Source organism: Chiroxiphia lanceolata, chromosome 4 (assembly GCF_009829145.1).
Source record: "Chiroxiphia lanceolata isolate bChiLan1 chromosome 4, bChiLan1.pri, whole genome shotgun sequence".
Lineage (NCBI taxonomy): Eukaryota > Metazoa > Chordata > Aves > Passeriformes > Pipridae > Chiroxiphia > Chiroxiphia lanceolata.
Window position 1 is genome coordinate 38,288,954 of NC_045640.1, and position 25,828 is coordinate 38,314,781.

Sequence of the window (25,828 nt, forward strand, 5' to 3'; positions counted from 1 at the left end):
GCCCATCTGTGAGCATTCACTGGAAAGGACTAGTAAGTGATCAAAGTGTAACGGGAATGTTCAGGAAAGATAAGGCAATAGAAGAAAAGCTAAACTAGTTCTTCCCATAATTTTTTAATATGGACAAACTTGTGAAATAGCTCACTGGAGGTGAACTGGGAGGTCTGTCTAAAATCAAAACTAAAAGGGATGCCCCGAGTGGTTGCAGGCATCATGCTGAATGCTCACACTGCACTAGAGGTCCAGCATAAAGGCATCTGCTTTACATAGTAAAGCAGACCAAAAGACTACCAAAAATAAGATTGAAGTGGATAAAGAGCAGGAATGAGAGAATAACAAATGTAGGAAAGCAACTCTTTAGAAAGTTCAAATTATTTCTAAATCAATAATCCAGAAAAAAACCAGCACATCAACAGGCCAGACACAGCAACATGTGGCAAGGAAGAAAAGCATCAGGGCACCTTGAGAAAACAGATGGACTAATAACAACTTTCAAATACATCTGTCATGGTTCAACCCCTTCTGGCAACCAAGCCCCATACAGCCGCTTGCTCACTCCCCCACATGGTGAGACAGGGGAGAGAATTGGAAGAATAAAAGTAAGAAAACTCCTGTCTTGAGATAAAAACAGTTTAATAACTGAAATAAAATAATAATAAATTAATAAATTAGAATGAAAATAAAAATAACAAAAAAGAGAAATAAATCCCAAGACAAACAAGTGATACAAATGAAAGATAATTTCTCACCACCGGCCAGTTCTCAAGCAGTGGCCCTAAGCCAGCTTTCATCCTGGTTATATGCTGAGCCATGCGACATGGAATATCTGTTTGGTCAGTGGATGTCAGTTGTCCCAGCTGTGTCCCCTTCCAGCTTCTCATGTACCTCCAGCCTCCTCACTGGCAGGGCAGCATGAGAAGTTGAAAGGTCCTTGACTTAGTGTAAACACTGCTCAGCAACAACTAAACCATCAGTGTGTTATCAACATTATTCTCATTCTAAATCCAATACACAGCACTGTACCAGCTACTAGGAAGAAAATTAACTCTAACTCCTCCAAAACCAGGGCATTCTCAGAACCAAGAGGGCTGCCAAACTGTCCTAGGGACAATAGATGCTCAAGATACAGTAGCAATGACTAGAGAAGACTTTAGAAAAAGAAAGCTTCTTTTTTAACCTTCTAGAGAAGCTTCAGGAAGTTTTCATGACACAACTTTATAATGGAAGAGGCATGGTGAAGCATCTGTCTCAAATCCAAGTGTAAAAGGTCTTGAAACAAAATGACAGGACAGATGGTATTCATCCAAGAGTTCTAAGGAAACTCAAATGCTGAAATGGCTGAACTATGAACCATACTTTATATTTTTTTTCACTTAAAATAACTGCCTTAGTGCTAGAGGAATTAAAGGTCACAAATATGACACTAATTTTTAGAAAGCATTCTGTGGAGATACAGGGAGCTTCAGACCAATAATGCCCATATGGTAAATTGGTAGGAGCCACAGTACAGCCGAGAGCTGCTGGACAAATGGCTAAATAGAACTTGTGATTTCACAAGAGGAAATCCTGTTCCATAGACCTGTAAATATTCTTCAAAGAAATCTGTGAACTTGAAGGTAAAGGAGATCAAGTAGTTCTGGTCTACTTGAGTTTGGCCTGGTCTACTTCCTATAAAAGAAATAAGTCACCATTTAAGATCTTGCATGAATGAAAAGAGCTAACAGTGAAGAACTGTAAAGCCAGCCTGCAGCCTGAAGTGACAGCATAGTAAAACAAGCAGGTGAAATATGGTATTAATACAAAGTGTATTAATTGATATGTGCTCGCCCCTCACATGTAAAGGGGAAAATGCAGGCTTAATGTTCCTGTCATAGGTAACGTGGGTAGACAATAAACTACATTACATTACTCGGGAGGAGATGCTGGAGCTGTAAGAGATAACTCTGTGAAGATGTAACAAATGTTCGCTAGAAAAGCAAATAGCATGTTAGGCATTATTAGGTAAAAGAGTTAAGGACAAAACAAATATGTAGTATTGCCTTATCATCTTCCTAAAGGAATATAAAGTTTCCTTTTTCTTAGACCATCTTAGAACAAAGCCTATTTACAAAGTCGGTCTTATTTTTCCAAAGCAAAACCTATGGTCTGGAAAATTCTAAATTTGCATGAGTATGTGTGTGTGTTTGTGTGTGTGCATGAGTGCATCTTGTTTAGAACAGCTACAGACCTGGAGACTGACTGCAGTATATACAGGTTTTAGAACTCCTACAATACAAATGAAGTTGCAAATGAGTGTGGAAAGAAAATCAGAAAAAAATCAAATAGAAGTTTTACCTTTGATTAGCCAATGACCTATTGAATCATTTCATAAGAGTGTATCATAGCCATCTGGTATATAATGCTGGTACATAATTCAGTACATATTGCTCAGAGATGGATTATTTGCTGTGGTGGTGACTGTCACTGATCCTGCTTCACTTGCCTTACCACCCTTAGCATATATTTATTTTTCTGTTTATTTTCTCATTTTGGCTTGTATTTCTGTCAACATCTCGAAATATATAAGTGTTTTTCCAGCAACCTCTGCATTTCCAAAATTGCTGGATCTCTTGTATGAGCTGCGTCACAACCTGTCTGCTTTTCCGTAATCCTATTTGAATCCAATGTAAAGAGTCCCATAACAGAGCCCAGATGTCGAGCTCACTGCTGCATTCTCCAATGGACACAGCCCTCCAGGGAAACATTAAGTCTCCTAACTGTGGGATATCATGAAATTCAGACCTACCTGGTCAAAAAGCTGACTGCCTACACAAATTCCTCAAGTTACTTAATTGTCACAGGCCAGCACCAATTAGTGAGTGAACCTGTATGTTGCTCTGATTATCCTGTCCTTAATGCTGGAGAGGCTTGTGATGTTCCAGGACTGAATATGAAGTCAACCACCAGAAAAATCTTTATAGTCAGCAGATCCAGTGCTCTGTCTATAAGTTGTATGGCTATTCTCAGTATTTCCTGGCCCAAACATCTAAAGTTTGTACCCATAAATCAGTTTTCCAGCAGAACTGGAGGGATAAGATCACAACATTCTAAAAGGCCTTTTCAAAAATGAGCTGTTGATGATGTTATTGTCAGTGCTGCTAGCTCTAGTCAAACTAGCTCCTGGCTGGCTGAACCCTGCATGGACCTAGCACTGACTCCTTGTTCAGGAATTAAGACCTTTAACAAGCCTTCATAATTTGCCTATATCTCACTGATTTGTCACCACAGAAGACTGCATTGCAGAGCCAGAAAGCCTGTTCAGAAACCTTCAAAATCTTTGCATAAATCAGATGATGCATGACCAAAGTCTGTGTAGATTCAAGCAGCAGTTGGACAAATTTTGGACTATTAAATAGAAAATACTATTTCTAGTCAAAAAGTGCTTGAGTTATGTAATGCCAGAAGTAGGGACAATGTTAGACAAGTATCCTTGCTGCATCCTTTCACTCTGCCCCATGCTCTTTGACCACACTGATCTTTCTGACCACTGAGTGAGAGGCTGCTGTGCTACCTGGACTTTTGATCTGATCTTGCATGTGCTTTTAAGTTCAAATGTTACATTCAGTTCTTATCCTAATTCAAAACATTTTTTAGCTTGTCCATCAGAGACAAAGGGTCCTGACATTGTTGGAGAATGAACTCCATTTTTCTCATAATCATCACATGGAAGATAATGCAATACTGTGGCAGGGAAAGAAAAAAAAAAAAAAAAGCAGGAGTGTTTCCTATTTCCAATTGGGAATGACCCAGTTCAGTATTACTGTATCCTCAATAGCTTTAATATTAGTAGTAACCAGACCCCACTCCGCTATAGGGTTACAGAATTGTTTTCCTCAGCAACACCCCACACCATCTTACCTTCATGTGCACATACAGCAGGACAGACAGCTTTCCCTTCCTTTGCCAAGTTGATTAGCTTGGTCTTTAGAGGTTTCTTGGCATCTTCAGGACTGGTAGGACTTCAGTGCATTGCTCAGTGCAATTGAAAGAGCAGCATGACTAAAAGTGCTTCCAGAGATGAGTGTGCTTTTTCTTCTGGTCAGCTTTACCCAAATCTCCCCTCCTTATGAACTCACAAGAATCTTCCAGAAGGCTTCTACTTTCATCCAGTTCTACTTTCTTTCACAGTTTCTCCTGCCTTAGAAACAAAAATATGAAAACTGCACGAGTAGCTGCCTGTTGGGCAACTGCGATGGCCCTGAGGGCTCTGGCAAAAGGCTGTGGCCATCCCGCAGGCTCAGGCTAGCAAGGCATCCATTGCCAGGCAGGGCTCAGGGTCTCCTGTGCCTACCACAGAATGACACAGTGCTTCCCCAGTGCAACAAGATCACTGGCTGTATAGAAGCAAAGGGGTGTTTTCACCCAACAACCCTTAGAAGTGACAGTACCAGTCTTCATGGCTGTGGCACAGCTGTTACCCACAAGTATTAATGTTGTATCCTGTGGCAGGTCTAACTCAGAGAACATGCACTCACACACACAGAAGATCCAGAGGACTTTATACTCAAAGACCCACTGCTGTTTAATGTCAGGGCTTGTTGAAAGATACTGGCCTACATTATTTTCCTGGGGAATCCTCCCATAAATTTCCAGGAAAAAGGTTGTATTTTGATTCCTATTTCCACCCCAGCGCCTTCAAGTGATTCAGAAAGCCTATTCTAAACTGTGCTTCTTCATCTGAAGACTGTGGTTTAACAGCTGTCTGGGCATGTTGACTCACCTGACACACACTGCTACCAGCAGCTCTTTCCAGGGAAGTAAAATATCATCTCTCCATTATTTTCCCTTTCCCTCTCAGGACCCCTGGGATGCTCAGCCAAAGGGCTGCTGATGCCATCATGCACATCTCAGGCATTAGTTTGTTTTGGTTTTATTGTGAATTAGTGCTATGCTGCTTCTCCCACCTTTCTGCTCCTTTCTTGTGCAGGAGACATTAACGCTTGCACAGGAAACATCATGGAGTTGTTCAAACTGTCACACCACTGGAAGCAGTTCTGCTTTCACACTGAATGATCACATTCATGAGAGCTATGGGACCCACCCAGCCCTCAGCCCTGCTTTATCCGCCCTCCACTTCAGAGGGGACAGTTCTTGTCCCTAAAGCAATCGTGTTTCTTCTCTGTGAAGCATATTTGTGAGAAAAAGTAAGGATCTAACAAGATAACATACCTTTTCATCTTGGTGCTTGCGCAGCTCTAACTCCTCCTTACACACTTTGATGCTTGTCACCTTCATTGACCTGTTGACTGAAGAAACATGCATTTTTCATCAGTCAGTTCAGACCCATCAGACCATCAGTTATGCCACTACCTCACTGAAGATTCTCTACCCATACTGCTGTTCAGAAAAGACACAGAGCAGTGCAATGTGGTAAAAATTCTAAGAGTTGTGCAGATAGCTTAGTTTTAGTTTTACCAGGACCCATATTACATGGTAATGGAGAATACTTCATTTGTTTCTCCATGTAAAAAATGGACTAGATTTTTAAGATTTTAAAAAATAAAGGTTACTAACCATTGTCTGGGTCACTGAGATGTATAATCCACAAAAGCACCTCTTCCCACTTTGCTGGGATCCATACCAGTGACCACAGCTGAGGGTGCGATGAGGGAGGCAGCACGTATCAATACACACGCTTGTGGCAGCAGTGTGTGAGGGAAGATGACCAGAAGCTACCCACAGTGAAAGGAGGGCCAAAGTGGTTTCAGGCTTCAGGGATTATGCACAGTTGATGTTTTGGTTCTTTTTTTAAACCCCAAGGGAGCCAAAATCACCTGCATTTTTTGATAGCCTATTACTTTTTCTACCTAGACTCATTCTACGTAGAGAATCCTCTCATACAGTGCCAGCCAAGCTACACAACTTACTATTCCAACACTACAGGAGTTTGGAGGAGGCTTGCACGGTATGTAAAGTCAACAACCAGAGGACTAAATGCTGGCAACTAATTCTGATGTTCCCAGAAGTACATATTACCCTGGAAGATAACCACTGACACTTCTCAAGGATTATTCTCATAAAAGTAAGCAAGATAAGATTTCAGAACACAGCAAGACATAGTATTCCCATGTTTCTTATAGCGAGGAAAACAACAAACAGAAACAGATACACAAACATGGCCAATTTGTTTTTCCTCGAGTTGTTTCTTTTCACCTATTACAATTGATGGATCCAAGCTCACCAGCAGGAAACAAACAATAAATGCTTTTACAGAAACAAAGTTTGTGTTCAATGGTGTAGATGATTTCTTCATGTTCTTAAATTCCCCTTCTTATTACTTTGCTTCCATGGATCTTGCTCAATTTGATCTTTTTTAACGTAAAAGGGAAATCGATGCACAGCAAAATCTACCAAAGCACCTTTTGTGTTTTTATGGGCAGTGGTATGTTTTGCTGTTTCTTGTGAGAAAGCTCACAAATCAGAGGTAAGCATAAAACTTTTACACCTCTGGTATGGTGTAATAGATCTCAAGCTTCTTAATCAAGTTTCAGAGCTGTAAGTTGATAATTTTTGGCTTTAAGGACTGCAATTTGGAAGCAAATGGTATGGAGGAAGCAGACAGTAGTAAAGGAGATTGATTAGCATTAGGGAAAGAGAATGCACTGATTCTACGATGCCACCAGTGGGGACAGCATCTTTGGTGCTGCCCAAATGTGCTGTAGGTCCTCCTGGTGCTAGGATCTCCGGTAATGAAGAAAGATGTTCCCTCCTTCCTATCACTCCCTGTTTTCATACATAAAAGGGTACTGCCTACATGAATTGTCTCTTCCTATACTTCAATGATTTTGTCAAAGGAGCCTTTCGAAATCTGACTACGCAAAAGTGCACTGACAGATATGGCTGGGAAGCAAGAATCCCATCCGTAAAAAAGCCCTATAGATTTCAGCATTTACGTTTGCTCTTAGGCCAGAACTTGTGTCTTTCGTGTCCCAATTTAATTGCATACTCTTTTGCTAAAGAAACTTTTCAGGAAAAAATAAAGTTTGATTGAAACATGTTTGTTGGTAGAAACATCAATGAAACGAGATAAAATATAGTCAAAACACCACAAACTAGTCCTGATGCTTGGTTCTACTTTAGAAATAATTCTCAAGTTCATTTTCTATAAGCATATTAAATCTACCTAATTAGATCAGGGCAGGTGATATGAAAATCCAAATATGTCTATGTGACAGCTCTCAGTGGGAATTTTTCATTTCACTGGAAAAATAATGTGAGTCCCCACAGATGCGACAAAAGGTACCTATATAAAAATTAAAATAAACCACTTTTAATATTTGTAAGTTTGTAACATTGAAGTTGTCTAGATTTTGAGATACGAGGTTTCTATAAAGATAATAATTCTTTTTTACTTTGTAAAAGTATAGTAAACCGAAAAATTCAAATATTTTATTTACTTCACCTAAAAAACAAGCAACCCATGAGTAAGATATACATAGGTTTCCCAGATTTATCCCTAATAAATTTTTTAAGATTTATACAATTTCTACAGAAACATACAGTGTATCAAAATCTGCATAAATCAAATTTATAAAATATGTAGAAATGCATAGTGATATCATCATCAACTTACAAAGCAAGAATATGGGAATTATTTTTTTCCAAGCCAGCTATAGTAGGAAAAAGTCATTACAGCAACAGCTTCTTATGATCTCATGTTTTGTAAGGTTTCAGTCTCACATACAGATTCATATTCACATACAGCATCAGCTTTCAATGAATTGCACATAATACCCATTTAAAATGCACACCCACACAATTTATGTGCCACCATTCTTTCTTTTATGCATAGTTGTATGATTAAATTAATCTACCCAACACACAAATGGAGTCAGTTTTCATACACACAATTAACAAGTACCGACACACAACCTTATTTTCCTTTTTTTTTTCCAGTTTCTCCCTCCTTTATTTTCTATTTTTTCATAGCTCTGAAAGGATAGATGAGAAGTTTAAAGAAACTAGGAAAGATCCCAGACCAATAGATCAGTGCAGACAGCCCTATAAAGATCAAACTCTGTCACCAAATATGATACATAACCCTTGTTAACATCAATGGGAGCTGCATGCAGTGCTATTCTAGACTTCAGGGAAGTATTTAGTCATACTTAATTGTGTGACATGTTATAGGGATAACTGTTATAAATTCAGCACACTGATGTCAACATTTAAGTCACAAAATTTGGACAAAGGAAGTGAGGATAAGTCATTTCTCCTCCACCTCTCTATTCATTCAGAGTAAATATTTATACTCCTAAGGGAGTTTGCATCAACTCCTTTCCAGAATATATTAAGAAACAACTTCTTCACATTCTACTCTGTACATTATAGCACCGAACAGTTGTTTTTTGTGTTTGTAATCCCTCTGGAGAAGTTGCAAATGACAAAAATAAGAGGAAAATTAGTATGAATAAATGTGGTTTCAGGATTTCCATTTCTTTTTTCAAACCTAAATCTGGCATCCAAACTGGCTGACAGATGTCTTTGTAATGAACTATGCAGATGTGTTATAAGCTGGATGCTTTTTCCTAATTAAAAGTTTTAGTCCACCTCTAATTGATTTCCATTCAAAATAACAGTATAAATGAAGCATTTGATTATTTCCAAGTTTTACATAATCGTGCAGCTTTTTTTTTGTTTATTTTAAATATTTTTATGTAAGGCATGGTTTAAACAAGCAAGTTAGTGCTTATAAATTCTTAACTGGAATTGTGAGGGTGCTTACCTCCATTAAAATGTACCGCATTAGCACTAAACTTGACACTCTTCCTTCCACCGTACAAAGCATTCAGTCGAAGTAGAGCAGCCAAACTGGCAACAGGAATTTGTCTTTGCTAACACAGTAATTACATAGGGTGATACAGTTGGTCCCTACCCCTGGTGACAGCTCAGAAAAATCCATTGTATAATTTTCAACAAATGCTTTTCTTGTGAAAGAGAGAAAGGAAAGAGGCACTAAATATGTTGAAATTCATCTTCCAAAAAAGCAGCATGACTGTGAGAGAAGGCCACCCTGGCTAATAACCTGTGGCAGTGCTTAGTAAGATGTAAAATTAAATAAAAATATACAACAGGTTGATAATCACCAAGTTCTATGAAAATCTGGTTACTCCAACCTTTTCAAGTGTGTGTAAAAAAACTGCCTTCAGACCCCTGAGTGTAATCCCAAAGAAGACGACAACGCTTTTAACTATGTTCCTATGAAACATAGCTAGCAGCACATTAATTTACCAACATCTTAAAACAAAAAGATGTAAACATCTACAGAGTTTAAGGTAAAGCAGTTTGTAAACATTAACTGCGGATGATAATGTTATTGTAATAATCACAGTTCCTCTATGTCCTTCATCGAAGCCAGGAGGCTCACAGCTGTACAAAGTTAATAACTGCAGCAGTTTTCAGGCTATTTTCAGTCCTGTACAAATGAATGCGTCAGTAGGTAGGTTTTGTCTGTCTACACACTAAGAATGTTGTTCATTTCCCATTTTTGTGTTGCTTTACTGGAGTCACACTCTGAAATGAAAACTTGATGGAGGACTTCGGATCGATCCAAGCACTTCCCTGACGGAATGTGAGTAAATCTGTGCAGATTCTGAAAAACAAAACCATCAGGAAAATGTGTTGGGCTTTTGTGTTTGGTTTATTTTTCTTTTGTTTGGGTTTTTTCTGTTACATTTTTTTTACAACTGCAATATAACTATTTACAAAACCAGGTTTCAGGGTCCCAGAACAGATCATTTATATACTCCTTTTACTGTTTGTTAAATCTAGAGTTTCATAGCCTTTGTAGCCTTTTGGTTCATTTGGCACATTTGTCTCTTTCCACACCCCCGTGCTCCCTTGCTCAAGTGTCCTGCATTTGCAAAGTGGCCTGTGGTTCCCCCCCGCTTGCTGACCCACTGTGCCAGATGCAGCCCTGACTCACTGACTGATTCCATCTAGTGTGGAGGGGAAGGGAGCAGAAGCAAGCCCATGGCACTGCAGCGGGGCCAACTGTGCCCATCTCCCCCGGACAGGAGGACACTCTCTGCCACGCCCACACACAGGTGCATGGCCAAATGTTGGTTCAGCTCAATACTTGCTCCTTCTGTGTGGCCAGCATGGGGGTCCTCTACTTGGAAAGTTAAATGGATGTCTGAACAAAAGCAACAGGCAGACCACTGCCAGCCCTGTTGTTAAGATGCTTGCTTATGGGCACTGAAGCCCTGCTACTGCTCAGCGCTCAAGCAGCACACGTTACACCACCAAACTGACACACAAGCTTTCATTCCAGAACCAACCAACCAACCAGATAAAATCTCCTGGCAGCTTTCATTTACACAAGGTCACAACATTTTTCAGCAGTTCATAAGCATTTAATTCCTTACACCTTCCTCATACTCTCTGTACTGCACAGAACAGTGTGCCAAACTTGTACTATTTGCTTGGTTGCACACTCTTGGTGGTCCTTTCACTCTCACCCTCCTTTCTTTTTCCTTTTAGAAGCCAGTCAGTGTTTTGTTCTACAGCCCAGCCCATGCCTACTGGGCTTCCTTATAACGTGTGGTAATAAGCAAACAATTATACAACTTGGTACCAGTGTAGAGAAAATGGATCTTCTTGCATAAAAGAAATGCTTAGAGAGAAGCCAAGTAACATGCTGGGATGCAGTAGAATGGCTGGAGAGTTAACAACTGCTATGTATTATTCCAATATTAAAACCAAAGTCAGCAGGCACTGAAACACTGCTTATTGATTTTTACATTTCAGATTTAAAGAATTTTGTCTGTCTATATGGCACAAGAAAACTGATCTGGGCAGAAATGGCACTACAGTGCCTGGTATTTCCTAGCTATATGCAAACACTAGAAAGAGTGAAGTGGCTTAAAGGATAGCAAACAGATTTCCCTGCACTCAGTGCTCGCATCTTTCAGACAAACAACAAAAAATCCAGATAACCATCTAACAAATTATTAAATATGCAATATGCTAGTTAGACTGAAGAAAAGTTGACACAGAATAGTTTCTTAGATACAGAACCAAGTTACGTGTGGCTATATCCAAGGATAACGTCACCCTTAGACTATTCAGTCTAATTTTTTAAGAGACAAACAGAAATAGAACCTTAGACTTTTTTTAAAGTAACACTTACAAAACTACTATGAATAGAGAACTCACAGATGTAGTGAATAAACAGACTATAGCAGCCTTCACATGTATATCAGCTAACATTCCAAGTCCTTAGTAAAAATTTACAGATTTTGCAATAGCATTATAACACCACCACACCCAGAATTAACAACAGAGTATGTTATTGTTATTAGAGAATGGCTAATGAAGAGGAAAAAGAAATACTGAAGACAACACAGAAATGCAGAGTATGTTACATTTATCTACTGCTATGCAGGCTTAAAATTACCTTGTCTTTAAACAGAGAAACACTTCAATTAGACCTAATACTGACTCTAGCTGCTAAATGCACTCCAGCATTTAAGCAATCTTCTCATAGCATACATGAGATAAAGAAACTTTCTTGATAGAAAGTATGCAAGCAGAGAGGGTGATGGCACTAAAAGCTTTTATAAACTTTGTCACTGGTAGTGGACATGCTCTTTTCTTCCTGTGAGACAAGTACTAACTCCTAACAAACCCGTGGTAGCACATGTAGCCTCATAAGATTTCTCATAATGACTCATAATCTCATAAGATTTTCCTTAAAGTAAGGACAGAAGACAGCTAGAGAAGACAGCAACTAGAACAGCTAAACAAAAGCACCTTTCCCTAGAGGAAGTTTTTCTGGCAAGCATGTATTTCCAAAAATGTACCATTAAAATTTACTCTACTTGATTCAGTTAGCCTTGTCATAGATCTTTAATTTTAAATATACATAAAATAATTTTAAAAGGTGCAAAAACCAGGATAAAATCTAAAAATTTTTCTTATACATATCTGTTGCATACCTTGAAGAATTGCCAGTCCTTGTATTCATTCTGATTACAGTGTGTAATCATAATTTTGGATCCATCTGGTCCTTTAGTTAAGCACTGATCATACTGCATGAGTTGATTAGCTTCGTTGATTCGGAAAAGCTAACAGAAAAAAAGAAGCCATTTTTTTAACAGTTGACTCAAGGAGTATTTTAGAAACACTGAAAATGCAAGGGAACTGCTACATTCAAAAAAGTCTCTGGTTTTATTACACCTGTCTTTCAGGAGGGTTCTTTATTTTATACAATGTAACACACCTTTACTATCACAACAGTAAATTTCATGGATAACTTTCCTGCAGGATTTAGAAGACTAAGAAACTTAACCAGCAAGACAAAAATGGTGAAGGGATTCCTATCGAGCAGACTTCTGAAAAGTGTTTGATTAAAAGATTTGATGGCCAAACAGTTCACTATCTTTGTAAAAGTCTGGTAGCAAGTCCTTAGTCCTGGACAGTAATTTCATGTGAAAACAGTAAAACTTCGGCATTTTACCCACGGAGGAAATCAAACCCATGCATCTAGATATAAAATATCTTAGCTACTTCTTATGAAATAATTATTACAGGGGGGTTTGGGTATCATATCATATCATATCATATCATATATCATATCATATCATATCATAGTTTAGGGAACCTTTTCATTAAATATCAAAATAAAAGAGACATTTCCAGGGCTACTAAGAGCTAATCCATATAAGATTTGCAAAAACATCATCCTGCATGTGATTTCTGTCTGATGACTGTCATCACAAAACTGCCCGGTTTAAGTTTACAATGGCTTAAATAAGGACTTTAAATTCTGAAAAAATTTCCAACTGAAAAAGGAGGTGTAGAGACAGAACAGCAGGTTTGTGTGGTAATGTGAAGGTTTGTGAAGATACAGGTCAAATACAAGAGAAGCTTGGGTTGCAATCATCTAATAGTAATTATGTTCTGTCAATTAATTTGTAAATGGAGCAGACAAATTTCTATTCAATTTCTTCTCTCGTGTGGTGGAAGATGAGTTATTGCACAGAAGTGTTTTATACTTCCATTAGAGCAAAACAACTTTGTGAAATAATTGAGACAGAGTGAATAAAAGGGTTATCCTAAAGGATAAATTATTAAGTGAAGATAAGTGATGAATCAGCAGCAATGCTAAGAGCCGTAGTTATTCTAATGCAGTGATATGATTGCTTCCTCATGCTTTGGAGAAGACACTAAGAATTTACCTTCAGTTTTGCACCAAAATGTTTGAAATGGTATTTTCAGACTGCCATTCTTTAGCAATGTCATTATGCTTATGGAAAACCCTAACTCCCATCTTTGTAGCAGGCACCTAAGTGACTTTATGTACAGATTTAACAGAAAACCAGCCTGTTATCAATCCAGAGCAATCAATTCACCTTCAGACTTGCCTCCAACCTCCTTACCTGATTTCCTCCCATTCTGTGGCATGGGCCAAGCTCAACAAAGCCACCGTTGGTGTGCCCCATGCTGTCGATGCAGTAAGAGGTTTCAAAGCCTCTAATCTGGAAAACAGGTTTTGCAGTCTAAGTTACTCTCGAGGAAAAAATAAGTGACAAGGAGTTCAGAAAATTCCCATTTATTTTTCAAACCAGAAACAGGTATCTGACAGAGAGAGATGAGACAAACCTGTGTATGAAATTTAAATACTGATGCTAACCGTTCTGGAAGATGGAGCTTCAAGCTGCCCATGCTAATTTGCAGGCTCTTATGTGAGTTGGAGTACACTGATAAATTAGAGTTGTAGAGCTTAGCTCCAAATTAATAGCACCAAAATATCAAGTATTTTAATTTATTCAATCTGCTATTAGAGCATGTTCCATCTCCCATGTCTTCATAAATAAAGCAGGAGCTCAGCTAAGTTGCTCTCTCTCATCTTGTAGATGAAGAGAAGCGGGATGCAGAGAAGTTATGCACAGCAGCTATTACCCACAGCCAGGCACAGCCCACTGGCCCTGCTGCTCAGATGTACCTTCTGCAGCAGCAATTACATGGAAAAAAAAAAAAAGAAATAAAATTGACGAGAGGCAGGCACAGACATAGGAATAAAGAACAGAAGTCCTGCCATAAAGCATGCCTCAACTGCTGATTATCTCACTCCCTTCTCAGAAGGGCCAACAAGCAGATTTACAAAGACTTCATGACACAAATAACATTTTCTCCAGATCTATTTTCTTTGCCAGAGCCTCTTTCCCCTTTGTAATGGTACAGAAAATCTGGAGGACTAGGCTTAGACCTGACTTCCAGAGAGCATTAGGGAAGATGAACCCCTTTCATCTCTTATGGTTTGGAAATGCAATCAGTGTGGTGTTACAAATAGGGGGGGGGAAGGAGGGATTTATCAGATGTAGGATAACTAGCACCCTGTGAAGAAGAGTTGAAGAAAACTTCAGAGAAGTCTCTGAACTTAGAACTTTCCTGTTGCTTCACCAGACCTGCTCGCTTTTACCAGAGATGATTTCCCGCAAGGTCGCCATTATTATTTTATTCTCTTCAAATGCTTTCACCTCAGTGATTAGTTTTATAAAATGTGCCTTCATAACCTTTTATGTAGATTCAAAAGAAGGTCTAAGGCTAATATAAGTAACTGATGCTTTGTGCTAGCTTTCAGGTAAGAAATCAAGGTAGCATTGTTCACTTGGTCCTTCAGATAAAAGATTTTCATGTGCATGCTCTGTATTGCTAATTCTTCTGAGAAATTAGAGATGACACTTCCTTAGCCATAAGAAACAGCACAGATCTGTACTTTTTAATCCACTTCTGAAATTACAAAACCAGGTCCATCATATCTTGGGAAAGAAGGTTGTTAAATTTGGTGGGACACGGGAGTTCTTCTCAGCTAGCAAGAAGATTTTCTGATTTTGCCTCAACAATCTGCAAAAGTGAAATTAATACGAGAGGGCAAGGCTGGAACCAACTGCAGAGGGGAAAAAAAATAAAATCTAAAAGCAGGCAGAGGACCTGTAGTAAGTGCTCTCCAAGGTGTGGGCTAAATGCTAGAATGAGACAAGCAGGGTTCAGTGAGGTGTCCTGCATTCACCTGGTGATATGCTACCTCTCTCTGCCAACCAGCTGAAAATGACACATTTATAACCACTTTCTTAATTTAGTGAAGTCATACTTATATACAGTAATGCTGAAGATGATAGTTACAGAATCATATCGAATTACTACATGCAGATAAGGGATTCACTGAGGCTGTAACTGTATGAGTACACCTCAGTCTAGCAAGCGTGGGCAGAATGTACTCCACCTTGATTTCATAATCTATTTTCTAGGCCTTCCCAGAAAAATATTTTCACCTATTAATCTTCACCAATACTCCTACATGCAGGATTCACATTTTTTCTTTTTAGAAAACCTAAATTCCAATTATGGAAAAAAGAGCTTTACATATAACTGAAGACAGAGCTAGGCATAAATCATCCGTCAATGACCTGTGGAGCTAATTAAAAAAATCACACCAGTGAAAGTAGATATAATTTTTTCCTGGGGTTATATTTCTATAGCTCTCTGGTTAGTACCACATAGCTTAGTACAGCAGTAATCAAATAGCTTGCTCACAGAGTGATGTCAAGTAACAAATTCCTTCCTTTTGAATTCCCAATTTTTAAAAAAACCCTAAAAGACACAGAGGTTATGTGCTGTACTTACCTCTCCCCAGTCCACATTTTTAGATGGTAAGGGATAATACGAAGTTATATCATACGCTATTTCTTCCATAAACCACTTAAAACTTTTGCAGTTGTGATCTTCACGGAATTTTTTCAGCTCAGATATATCTCCATAGGGTAGCGCTTTTGTCTCCGGCCGACTGGCATAGAAGTAATCTTTGTATTCATCCCACCATACCTCTACAACTCTGACGTAGTTCTGTGAAGAACAAAGACACTGCTGTGACCTCAAAGTACATGCAACAGGTCAGGCACAACTCCACATTAATATCTGAAATTTAAGGATTTATTCTCTTGAAAAGTAGCAGCTTGAAATTATTATATAGCACTAATAAATTGTTGCCATCAATAGATTACACAAGATGTGTGAATATTATTTTCAAATTGCTGTTTAGGACTGAAGCCAGCAAATTAAACTGGGTTGCTTAATGAGAGTGCAAAGTCTTTTTCTAAGGTTAGAAAATGTTTATTTGAAATGAAGCCTTTTCAGTTTTGTGTGCAATAAAATGTTGCATTCATTTGCTGTTACCAGAACTGCAATTCAGGGTTTCTATTCACCTTCTAGAGTTTTAATACAGAGAATGATACATGTTAGTCCACTAATGGGGAAAAAATTCAGTCTTAAATGGGTCAGCTATTTGGAGAAGGGGGAAAACTGGATAGCTCACTTGGTGAACAAGCCTCTCTCTCACATCTTTCTTCTCATTCTCTTTGTTGGTTCCTACCTCTACATTACCTATACAAATTCTAGATGCACACCTTGCTTTGTACAATTCTTTAGCATTAATGACCTGGTGTTAAAACAGTCTTAAAATCTGACTAAAGGTACAAATTATTGTGACTTTAACCCACATCCAGCACAAATTGAACAAAGCTATAAAAAAAGGACATTTATTATGGGGGATAGGAGGGTACCTGAAGAGGAAAAAAAGCTATTTCTACATCTTGCCTTGGACGGAGAAGTAACTTAATATTTAAAAACATTCAGCAGTGTTTTGTTGCAGTCAGTAAGCAGATCGGCAGAGTCATGTAAGTTGTTTGTATATGCAGTAAATATTTTTTTTCAGATTTTCAGAAGATTGAAATGGTTTTTATCATTTCCAACAAGGCAAACATATATCTTGCCTGCACTGAGCAATGGAGCTATCATTTGCTATCCTGCCACCCACTGCTCTTTTTCTACTCCCAGATGTGTCCCCCTGGCCTCCCTTGTACTGGTCCTAGTCCTTGTTTCATCAAAATGTTAATCAATTCACGTTACTAATAAGAGACTTTTTGGGGGGGTGGTGCCAGGTTAGTTTTCTACCATTATACTAGGCTGGGACATTTCCTTTTCAACTAACTGCTATCTTGGCTCAAGCCATACTCTAAAACCCTACCAGTAGTCATTGTCAAAGGTAATGTCTTGGAAGATTGCTCTGGGATTGGAATTTACAAGGAACTGTGTCTTTGGGAATGGGATTTACCAATGCCAAAACAGTACACAAGAGAAAGCTTAAACTAGGCTATAGGAAATCTTAGCAGAAGGGTTGCCTCTCTTCCTGCTGGTAGATGTAAACTGATATGGAACAGTTTTTCTTGATTCAAATTATCTCTTCAAATATAGACAGCTGGCTCGCTCTTTTCTTGAGGTGGAGTCTAATTTTAATCTCACATCTTGAGTAACATTTCTAGAACCTGCAAGGTAGCTGAGGAGTTACCAACCTTTATGGTGAAACGTAAAGCATGCCATTTTCTCAGGTGTCATTTACTGCTTCTTAACTAACAAATGTAGTCACAAAAGTCTGAGAAACACTAGATTACAGAATTTGCTAGCTCAGCCTAGGATCACACCCTATCAAGATAAAGGGGGATTTCAAACCCATGATCATCATCTCCAGGAGTGTGCTATAGTTACTGGAGTTGTTCATACATAGTTGGGGACAGCCCAGAAAAGGCTTGAAGGGCTGACATTAAGTAATATGAAATGTGATTTGTACCTCAGAGATGGTGGAGGAAGGCTTTAGAACAAGAAGATAAGTTCCAGGAATTTCTACCCTTAATAACTGTGGGATTAACACAAAGATTTTTCTCCCATGAGGATGATCATCTTAGTTTTGGATACTAAACAGCTTTGATGAAGTGCTTTCTAAATTATTACTGATAACTTCAGCAGATTTATCTAAAACTGTTCTCATCTGAAATCAAAACCACCTTCAAGTTTATATCAAAACTGTACCTTTAATGTAGGAGAAGACCCAACATACACAGGGGGTGGATTTCCTTGCCAGCCCTGGAGACGATAGATATGTCCAACACGAGAACAGGGAACAAACAGCAGTTTTCCCCCACACTGCCAGATCTACAAGTTAAAGCATAGGTATTATTAATATATATGCACAGGAATTTAAGACAGATAGATAATAAATTATGGAAGAAATGTCAGCTACTTTTCTTACTATATTGACTGTGATATATTTACATATTTTTTGCTTCATTTGTAAGCATAAAGAAAATAGGTCTCTGAAATGAAAGGCTGCACTGAGTACATCTCCAACTCAGCCATGAAGCTACTCAACTAAAATACTTTGTTAAAAAGCTTTTTAAAAGGTTGGCCATCTCATTCCATTATTATTTTAAAACAACAGTAACAAATGAGTGCACAAAATCTGGAACTGGGTAATTTTTATTATGACAGAATAAATGATATTTTGATTTCATTTAAGTATCTCACATGCCATCACTAAAGTGGGTTTTGGTTAGATGCCCATTCACATTTAAGTTTTTCTTAATAAAGACTGGTAGGAGATAAGGACGTCTTAGGTAACCCATTGCTCCAAGCAGAAACAGATTTTTTGTTAACTATAGTAGCTGAAAATAAAAAAATAGGTAAAATATATTACCATTCTGAAATTCCCCCTCTCCCACACATCTCTGGAAAATCCCTTTATGGGAAAAAGAAAATATACCTAAATCTGAATTTAATTGCTCATAGTTTGCACAAGTTTAGTTGTAGCATCAAATCCAAATTCAAGCTAACTTTGGGGATGTTCCAAATTCCAGATCAAAAATATGACTCACCAGTATTAGGAAAAATGGGCAGAATAGTTTACTTTCTTCATTGCATCATAATATTAATTTTCTTAAGTTTCATCAAAAAACCTCCTCAGATATGCAAGGCCATTCATAACATTTGCTATCTAGGAGCCAGCATACAAGACTGATAAATGCTTAGTTCTTCTGAAGATTGGTTGTGACCTACATGAAACAAATTTGGAGGTCTCTACGTAATAAGCTTTTAAATTACAAAACTACTGTATGTAATTTCAATCATGATTTTGCTCTAAGCAAGATGGAGAATTATATGGATAAAGACCCCGTATATGTAACATCCTCAATAACTACATTTTGCATACGCATTTACAGCTGAGCAAGTGCACTCAGAGCCTTCCTCTAAATCAAGAAGAGCAAGAGTAGCTAGAGGAGCTCTGAATGTACTTTTACTAAAATTCAGCTATGATTTCTCAGATTGCTGCTGAGGATATCAGACATCTCCACTTTTGTTTGTTAATTGGGATAGATTCTTGCTGTCTGCCACTTGTGTCATTATGAATACTGAAGCTACAAGAAGCTAATGATGATAATCTTACATTTCCTGCTAACTGAAGAGCATACATATGCCTAGGAGTGAAAATAAAATCCTCTGCAGTGATTATGAATTATGCAGTTAGTGTTTCAGTTATGAAGACTTCTCCTGTAAAGAAGTTCTCTATCATTGCTTTCATTAGTAACAGCATTTTTCTATACTCACTATGAGAACACTTAGTTTCCCCTCATCAAATTTGACAGTGTGCTTTCACATTAGATATTTGAGGGGGGATTGCAATCCCAAACCACTAACAATATCTAGATTATGCATCATTTGTGTCTCAGCACTAGGCCACCTTTCTGAACACTTCTGTCCCAAAGCCCACAAGTAAACACTGAGGAGACACATCTCTGACATAATATCTTCTCACGACAAAACCTTCTGGGCTTCATGAGTCGGAGGTAGGTCTGCCTGAACTCCAAACAGAAGTATTTATAGAAAAAAAAAATCTATTAAATTGAATTAAGTTTCAAATATTGATGTTACCTTGTAAGAAATTTCAAAATTTTCACCACCCCAAATTTGAAGCCCTGGATCATAGAGACCTAGTTCAAAGAAGAAATCACGTTCAATGGCAAACAATCCACCAGCCATTGCAGGGGATCTGAAAGAGAAAGACAGTGTAACCCCTTCTGCCAAAAGTCTCACTTTCAGAGAAAGCAATAGTTAAAGAAGCAATTCACAGTTAACATATAGTAAAGATCAGGTAAATGGCAATACACTGAAAAATCATGAAGCTTTGTCACCAGATTGCAGCAATTTTTTGAAGTGACATCTATATAATTTTTACTTAAGTCATAGTTTTTATTATGTTGTAGGTTTTCTTCTAAAATTAATTTATTTAATTAATGAATTTGATGATACAAAATTTTGGTCCAAATTATCCAGTCAGTATGCTTCTATTAATATAAATTTTAAAAAAAAGGAGATAAGAATCAGTGTCATGAGATGTTTCTCTCTTGAAAGTTTTTCAAGTTTTTGAGATAACATATGAGACTGCAAAGCAGACTTAGGCTTATGTTCTGAGGAGCTGCCACATTGAAATATATTGTCTATTAAACAAGCAACAGAGTTTTCCCAGCTGAATGATACCTTTCTTATCTTCTTCCTCTAGCTCTTTTTCTACTGCTGCCATAGGAGACACTTTGCATTATACTCAGTAAAATTTTTAAGAGGGTGTGGATAAAGTTGTACAAGGTTTCCATTTTGGTTTAGTCTTTTTTTTTGCCTTTAATGGCTTTGTAAATCCCTTCCCATATGGCAAGATTCAATTAACAAGTTTTAATGTGTCAAAAAGATGCTGTGGTTTGGATTAGAGCATGTGCTGGTTTTGGCTGGGGTAGAGTTAATTATCTTCACAGTGGCTGGTATGGGCCTATATTTTGGATTTATGCTGAACACGGTGTTGATAATATAGAGATGTTTTTGTTACTGCTGAGCAGTGCTTGCACAAAGACAAGGCCTTTTCTGCTTCTTGTACTGCCACATTGGCAAGGAGGTTGGGGGTGCACAGGGGGCTGGGAGGAGACACAGCCAGGACAGGTGACCCCAACTGACCCAAGGGATATTCCATACCATATGACATCATGCTCAACATATAAAACTGGGGGGAAGAAGGGAGAGTATTTCGAGTGATGGTGTTTGCCTTCCCAAGTAACCGTTATATGTGATGGGGCTCTGATCTCCTGGGGATGGCTGAACACCTGCCTGCTCATGGGAAGCAGTGAATTAATTCCTTGTTTTGCTTTGCTTGCGTGTGTGTCTTTTGCTTTCCCTATTAAACTGTTTTTATTTCAACCCATGAATTTTCTAACTTTTACCCTTTGGATTCTCTCCCTGATCCTACTGCTGGGAGCATGAGCAAGCAGCTGCATGGTGCTTGGTTGCTGGCTGAGGTTAAACCATGACAGAGCATTTTTGCAGAACAGCTCTAAGCAAAGTTCTTTGGTAGCTTGGTCACACTGAAATAGAGAGTAGGATATGTTAAGCCATTTCCAGTGCACATAGCAAGCATTTTTCACCTGAGGATCAATAAATACATAAAACCCCTAGTGTATACAATCTAGAGTCCTTAGTAAGTTGACAATTTAAAAAAAAAAAAAGTAAGGATAAAGTGAATTCTTTCTGACTTCAAATGATCTGCAGTGCTGAAAGGAGGATCCGAGAGTCCAGATCACCCTGGTGAGCCAAATAAAACACAAGTGAAATACTCCTGCATCACCAAATTATTGAGATGGGTCATTTCAAGCACTATTCATCCATTTCTAGCACTATTCATAGTCTCTTCATTCTATTAGATTTCTAGCTTAGTGGTGTTCCTTTTAACAGCAATGTTAATGTATTTCCCTTCCACACATAAATGTCTGGAGAAAGACATAAGAAAAAGTCACCCCTTAGGGTTAACATATATCCCTCTCTGCATAGCAGAGGCAAGGCAACAGAAACAGAGCCACTGACTGTAAGTATTATGGTTATCAGTTTAGTTGCTGTCCAAATCAGCTGATCAGATGCCAAGTTACTGCTAAACGTCCCTTTCTACTTGCTGCCTATTGTATTTTCCTCCAACACTGCTTTTGTATCCCAGTGGTTCAAAGGGTAGGAAACCAGCAGGCACAGCAAGGGGAAGCACATTGCACAGCACAGCGCCGTGGCTTTCCCGCACTTTTGGTTTTCCTCAGCACCATAAAGACTTGGCAAGTGCAGATACTGAAGCTTCAGTCTGGGCCTCCAATGTGCTGTCAAGTGTGTTAAAGAACACAGTAAAATCTACATAAGGTCAGCAGTTTACTTTATAGGATATGAAGACGTAAGCATAATGTTACTGAAAGAAGGATTCAGTCCTCGGGCAATTCTCACATTACAAAAGGTTTGTCTCTGTGCTTTAAGCTGTTGAGGATATTTTGTCTGTTTTCCTTTTAAATTAAGCAATCCTGGCTATAGTTTCAGCAAGACTTTTACTTGGTCTTACTTGCCTTGGTACTGCTGCAAGAAAATGCACACAGCCTGAACATAAACAGATGCAGGGCATTTCTCTGAAAGTATTATTAAAAATAAATTCATCTTTTAAACCATTCTGAGAACATGTGTTTTGTGTTGCTGGGAACCGTTTAAAGGATTTTAAGACCTGTTTGGATGGTAAACACAGAACACAACAGCGATTTTTGAAATAGTTTATCCCCCTCTAAGCGAATATTAAAGTTCCAATGTGGACAGCCTCACCAGAAAATGGTATTATTTATACTGTATACAAAACAGATCAAACCTTCATAACTTGCTTGCATGTGTTGCCATTTTAGCAAAGAACAATCATGGGTGCGGATAGGGAATTACCAACATCAGTTCTAACAATGTTTAAATCATATATACAAGCAATAGAAGACATCAGATTCTGAAGATGTGAGGATTGCTTTCAAATGTAGTAATACAATTAGTTAAGTGTGAACTGGAAAGTAATAAAAACCAGCAGAACCTCAGTCTCCCAGTCTTGAAAAGCCAACCAGAAACCCTAGTTTCTAAGTTAGGGTTTCTAGCCAGTTTTTGGTTTTTGGGAAGAAACCGTACCCCACTACAAAGTGTAATAAAAAAGCAGAACTTCTGTGGAAATTATTGGACTTTTCTCTCAATATAAGGTGCTGTTTTAATCTTTATTCTTTTTTATTTTAAATGTTATATGTATTATATTAAAATTTTTTGAAAATATCTAGCCAAGATTCTTAAACAGTATGTTTCTTTGTCAGATGTGATCTATTATGAAGCAAGTGGGAGAAATATGACAAAAGGGACTTTTTTGATACACATGCATAATCCATCAGCTGTATGCATGCATCAGGCCATGACAGCAGGCTACAGATTTTATGCATTACCTTCTATTATAAATACTTACAGCATGCTTGTTATTTCAAATCAAATGGTTAAACAAGCACTGTTGTTTCCAACACTACTTCAAAAAAAATATCATAGCTAAATAGAGTTTCCCTGGCAATGAAGTTATATGATATTTTATTTTGCCAAACAAAACCCGGTCATTCTAATGTGCACCCTATTAACCATATAAGAGCAGGAATAGAGAGGCAACACAAGGTAGCAGAGATATTTTGTGCAAATAGGCAGTTGTGGCAAACAGGTCCAACTAAACAAAGCAGTTAGTGTGGTTAGAAATGTGAAGGTTTTCAGGCTGGAAGTACATGCAAGTTTTAGTGGATTAATATTAACTTCAGAAAAAAAAAAGAAATGGGTAAGTGATTTAGTGATTACCGATACGGTTCAGTTTTTGTCTTTCTGCTTTCCTTCTCTTTCTTGGTCAAGGGAACCCTCTTCCATAGCATACTCCAATCCCACGCTCCTCTAGCAAACCCATCTTCGTCACCACCCCCTTGGGGCACAATCTTATAAGTGTTGCCATCTATGACATCTATAAGCGGCACAGTGCATGTGGTTCTGCAGGGTGGCGGGTGGTGGCAGGGAAGATGCAGGTATGTGCAAGGACCCGCATGGCACACGTGCACCAACCGTAGTTCATGGGGAAACAGGGGTGGAGGGAAAAACGAAAGGGTTTAGAAAATTATTCATAATGATTCACAGTATGTAAACAGCTCTCTTTACCGATAAGGCTCAGTTTTATGCTTTCGTTTGGACTTTTCCTTGTGGTTTAACGGAATTCGTTTCCATAGCAAACTCCAGTCCCAGGCCCCTCTGGCAAAACCATCTTCATCCCCACCTTGTTGTGGCTCAATGGAATAATCATTCCCATCTATGTAATCTATTAGAGGTACAGTACATGTAGTTCTGAAACATTTATAGAAGGGAAAGAAAGAGCAAAATACAATTTCAGAAGAGCAATCTCTCTAATCTGAAATTTACACCATTAATTAAACTTATAGAGCAGTGTATATAAAAAGTCACTTGTAAACATATTAAAAAAATGAAGCATCATTAGAAAAAAATATATAGTTTTTTCTTTATGCTGGTTTAAGAGGTTCTGAAAACAAAAAAGTTAGGTCTGAGATGCAAATATATTGATTTGTTTATCAGCACTTTTTCCATTATGTGTACTTCTTGACACTGGTCTTCTAATAAAGCACTGCTGGAGGCAACAGAGGAGTCCTCAGAGGGCTAGGGTTCTCATAGTATTATTATTTCCTGTAATTTCTATTCATATTAGATCTTAGCTGTCAACAAGTATGATGAATTCTTGGCTTTTACTAGCGTTAACACAGATATTCATTATTCTGTCCTATTCAACTGCCCTGAAAATACAGCCTCTCAGGATAAAAAACCATCACTAGTGCTCTCCTAGCAGCAGTCTTCAGTAGAAGTTTTCCTGTTTGATTTGCAATACAATCCTCATTGTGATTGATCATATATGATATTCACCAAGGAAAAGACATTATCTCCCCACATTTTCTAAATGAGTTTCCTAGTGACCAAACTTGGAGCACTTCCATGTTTTTAAGTGAAATCTTATGAGATAAAAAAGTGGTGGAAAAAGAAATGTTAACACCATGCTCCTCTTTGAGGCAGCAGCAGCAGCATGCTGCACCCAAGGCTTGGAAGAAGGCTGCCAAGCACTGCCCTCTGGCACCATGTGTAACCTCCACCTCCGTGGGCAATGCTGGAGGATGCCTCTAAAGCTGCCTGATCTCACCAGCCTTTCTTGTGTCAAACAGTATTACACACTCAATGGAAGCCCACAAGCATTTCCATCTTCTCTCTAGTATCTTGACCCAAATATAGTCTTGAAGTTGAGTTACAGCCTTTAAAACACACAAAACCCAATTCTTCAAGTGAATTCTGGAAGCACAACAGGTTAACAAATAGGTTTTAGGATTAAGCAGCTATTTCATGGTATTAAAGAGTTTAAACATGGTTTTCTAAACACATATACCCTTGACTACACAAGCTAAGACTGTGGTGGCACACAGCAACAACATCATTTTAACAGATGGAAGAAATGAAACCCCCAGACATCTCTCTCTTCTGTCACCTCTCACAGATCTCCCTCTCACAATGCAGGCACTTCAACCAGAAACTCCTAGCAAGTGCCTGGGCTTGTGGCAGAGACAGGCTCAAGCTCTGACCTCGCTTTGCTACAAACAACACTCCAAAGTACTTCAGAGCGAACAAATAAGGCCATATATCAAGACCAAAGATGAGAAAGTTATAAAACTCTTGAGATCACAGAGGCTTTAAATCCCCATTAAATCAAAACATTTATTGCTACTTTTCCTCTACCAAAAATCAGGTTTTTGTTTAGTTATTTTGTTTAGTCAGGCTCCTTATTCAGCTATAACAGAACATTTTATAACAGTGCCTCAGACCGTTGTAAAAAACAAGAGTTGTCTTACACGCAATCTACACTACGCAAAATATTCAGTATGCCTATTAAAACAAACTATCTAGAGATTAACTTGCCCGACTATTTTCCTTCCTCCTTATGTATCTTTTATGCTGTGGGATAATGTAATCATCATACAGAAAATATTTATATAGTTTGATATAGATATAAAACGTA

The 25,828-nt window shown here is 38.2% G+C and overlaps 1 protein-coding gene across 4 annotated transcripts in view; it reads right to left on the bottom strand.

Annotated features, from left to right (window-relative positions):
• Positions 1-3,898: 3,898 nt before the first annotated feature.
• Positions 3,899-25,828, bottom strand: part of GALNT7 (polypeptide N-acetylgalactosaminyltransferase 7) — a 77,108-nt gene continuing 55,178 nt past the window's right edge. The window contains exons 6-13 of one of the 4 annotated variants that reach the window (XR_004356835.1): positions 23,572-23,754; positions 19,804-19,921; positions 17,908-18,030; positions 15,670-15,888; positions 13,422-13,520; positions 11,979-12,107; positions 5,209-5,285; positions 3,899-4,177 (exon numbers count right to left, since the gene is read on the bottom strand). Coding sequence is in view for 3 of the 4 variants with exons in the window: in XM_032686479.1 (XP_032542370.1) it covers positions 9,494-9,631; positions 11,979-12,107; positions 13,422-13,520; positions 15,670-15,888; positions 17,908-18,030; positions 19,804-19,921; positions 23,572-23,754 (1,009 nt within the window). In the remaining variant the exon portion in view is untranslated. Of the gene's footprint in view, positions 4,178-5,107; positions 5,286-7,401; positions 9,632-11,978; positions 12,108-13,421; positions 13,521-15,669; positions 15,889-17,907; positions 18,031-19,803; positions 19,922-23,571; positions 23,755-23,919; positions 24,103-25,828 lie in introns of those variants that run through there. The other 3 variants (XM_032686481.1, XM_032686479.1, XM_032686480.1) reach the window with 3 other exon arrangements.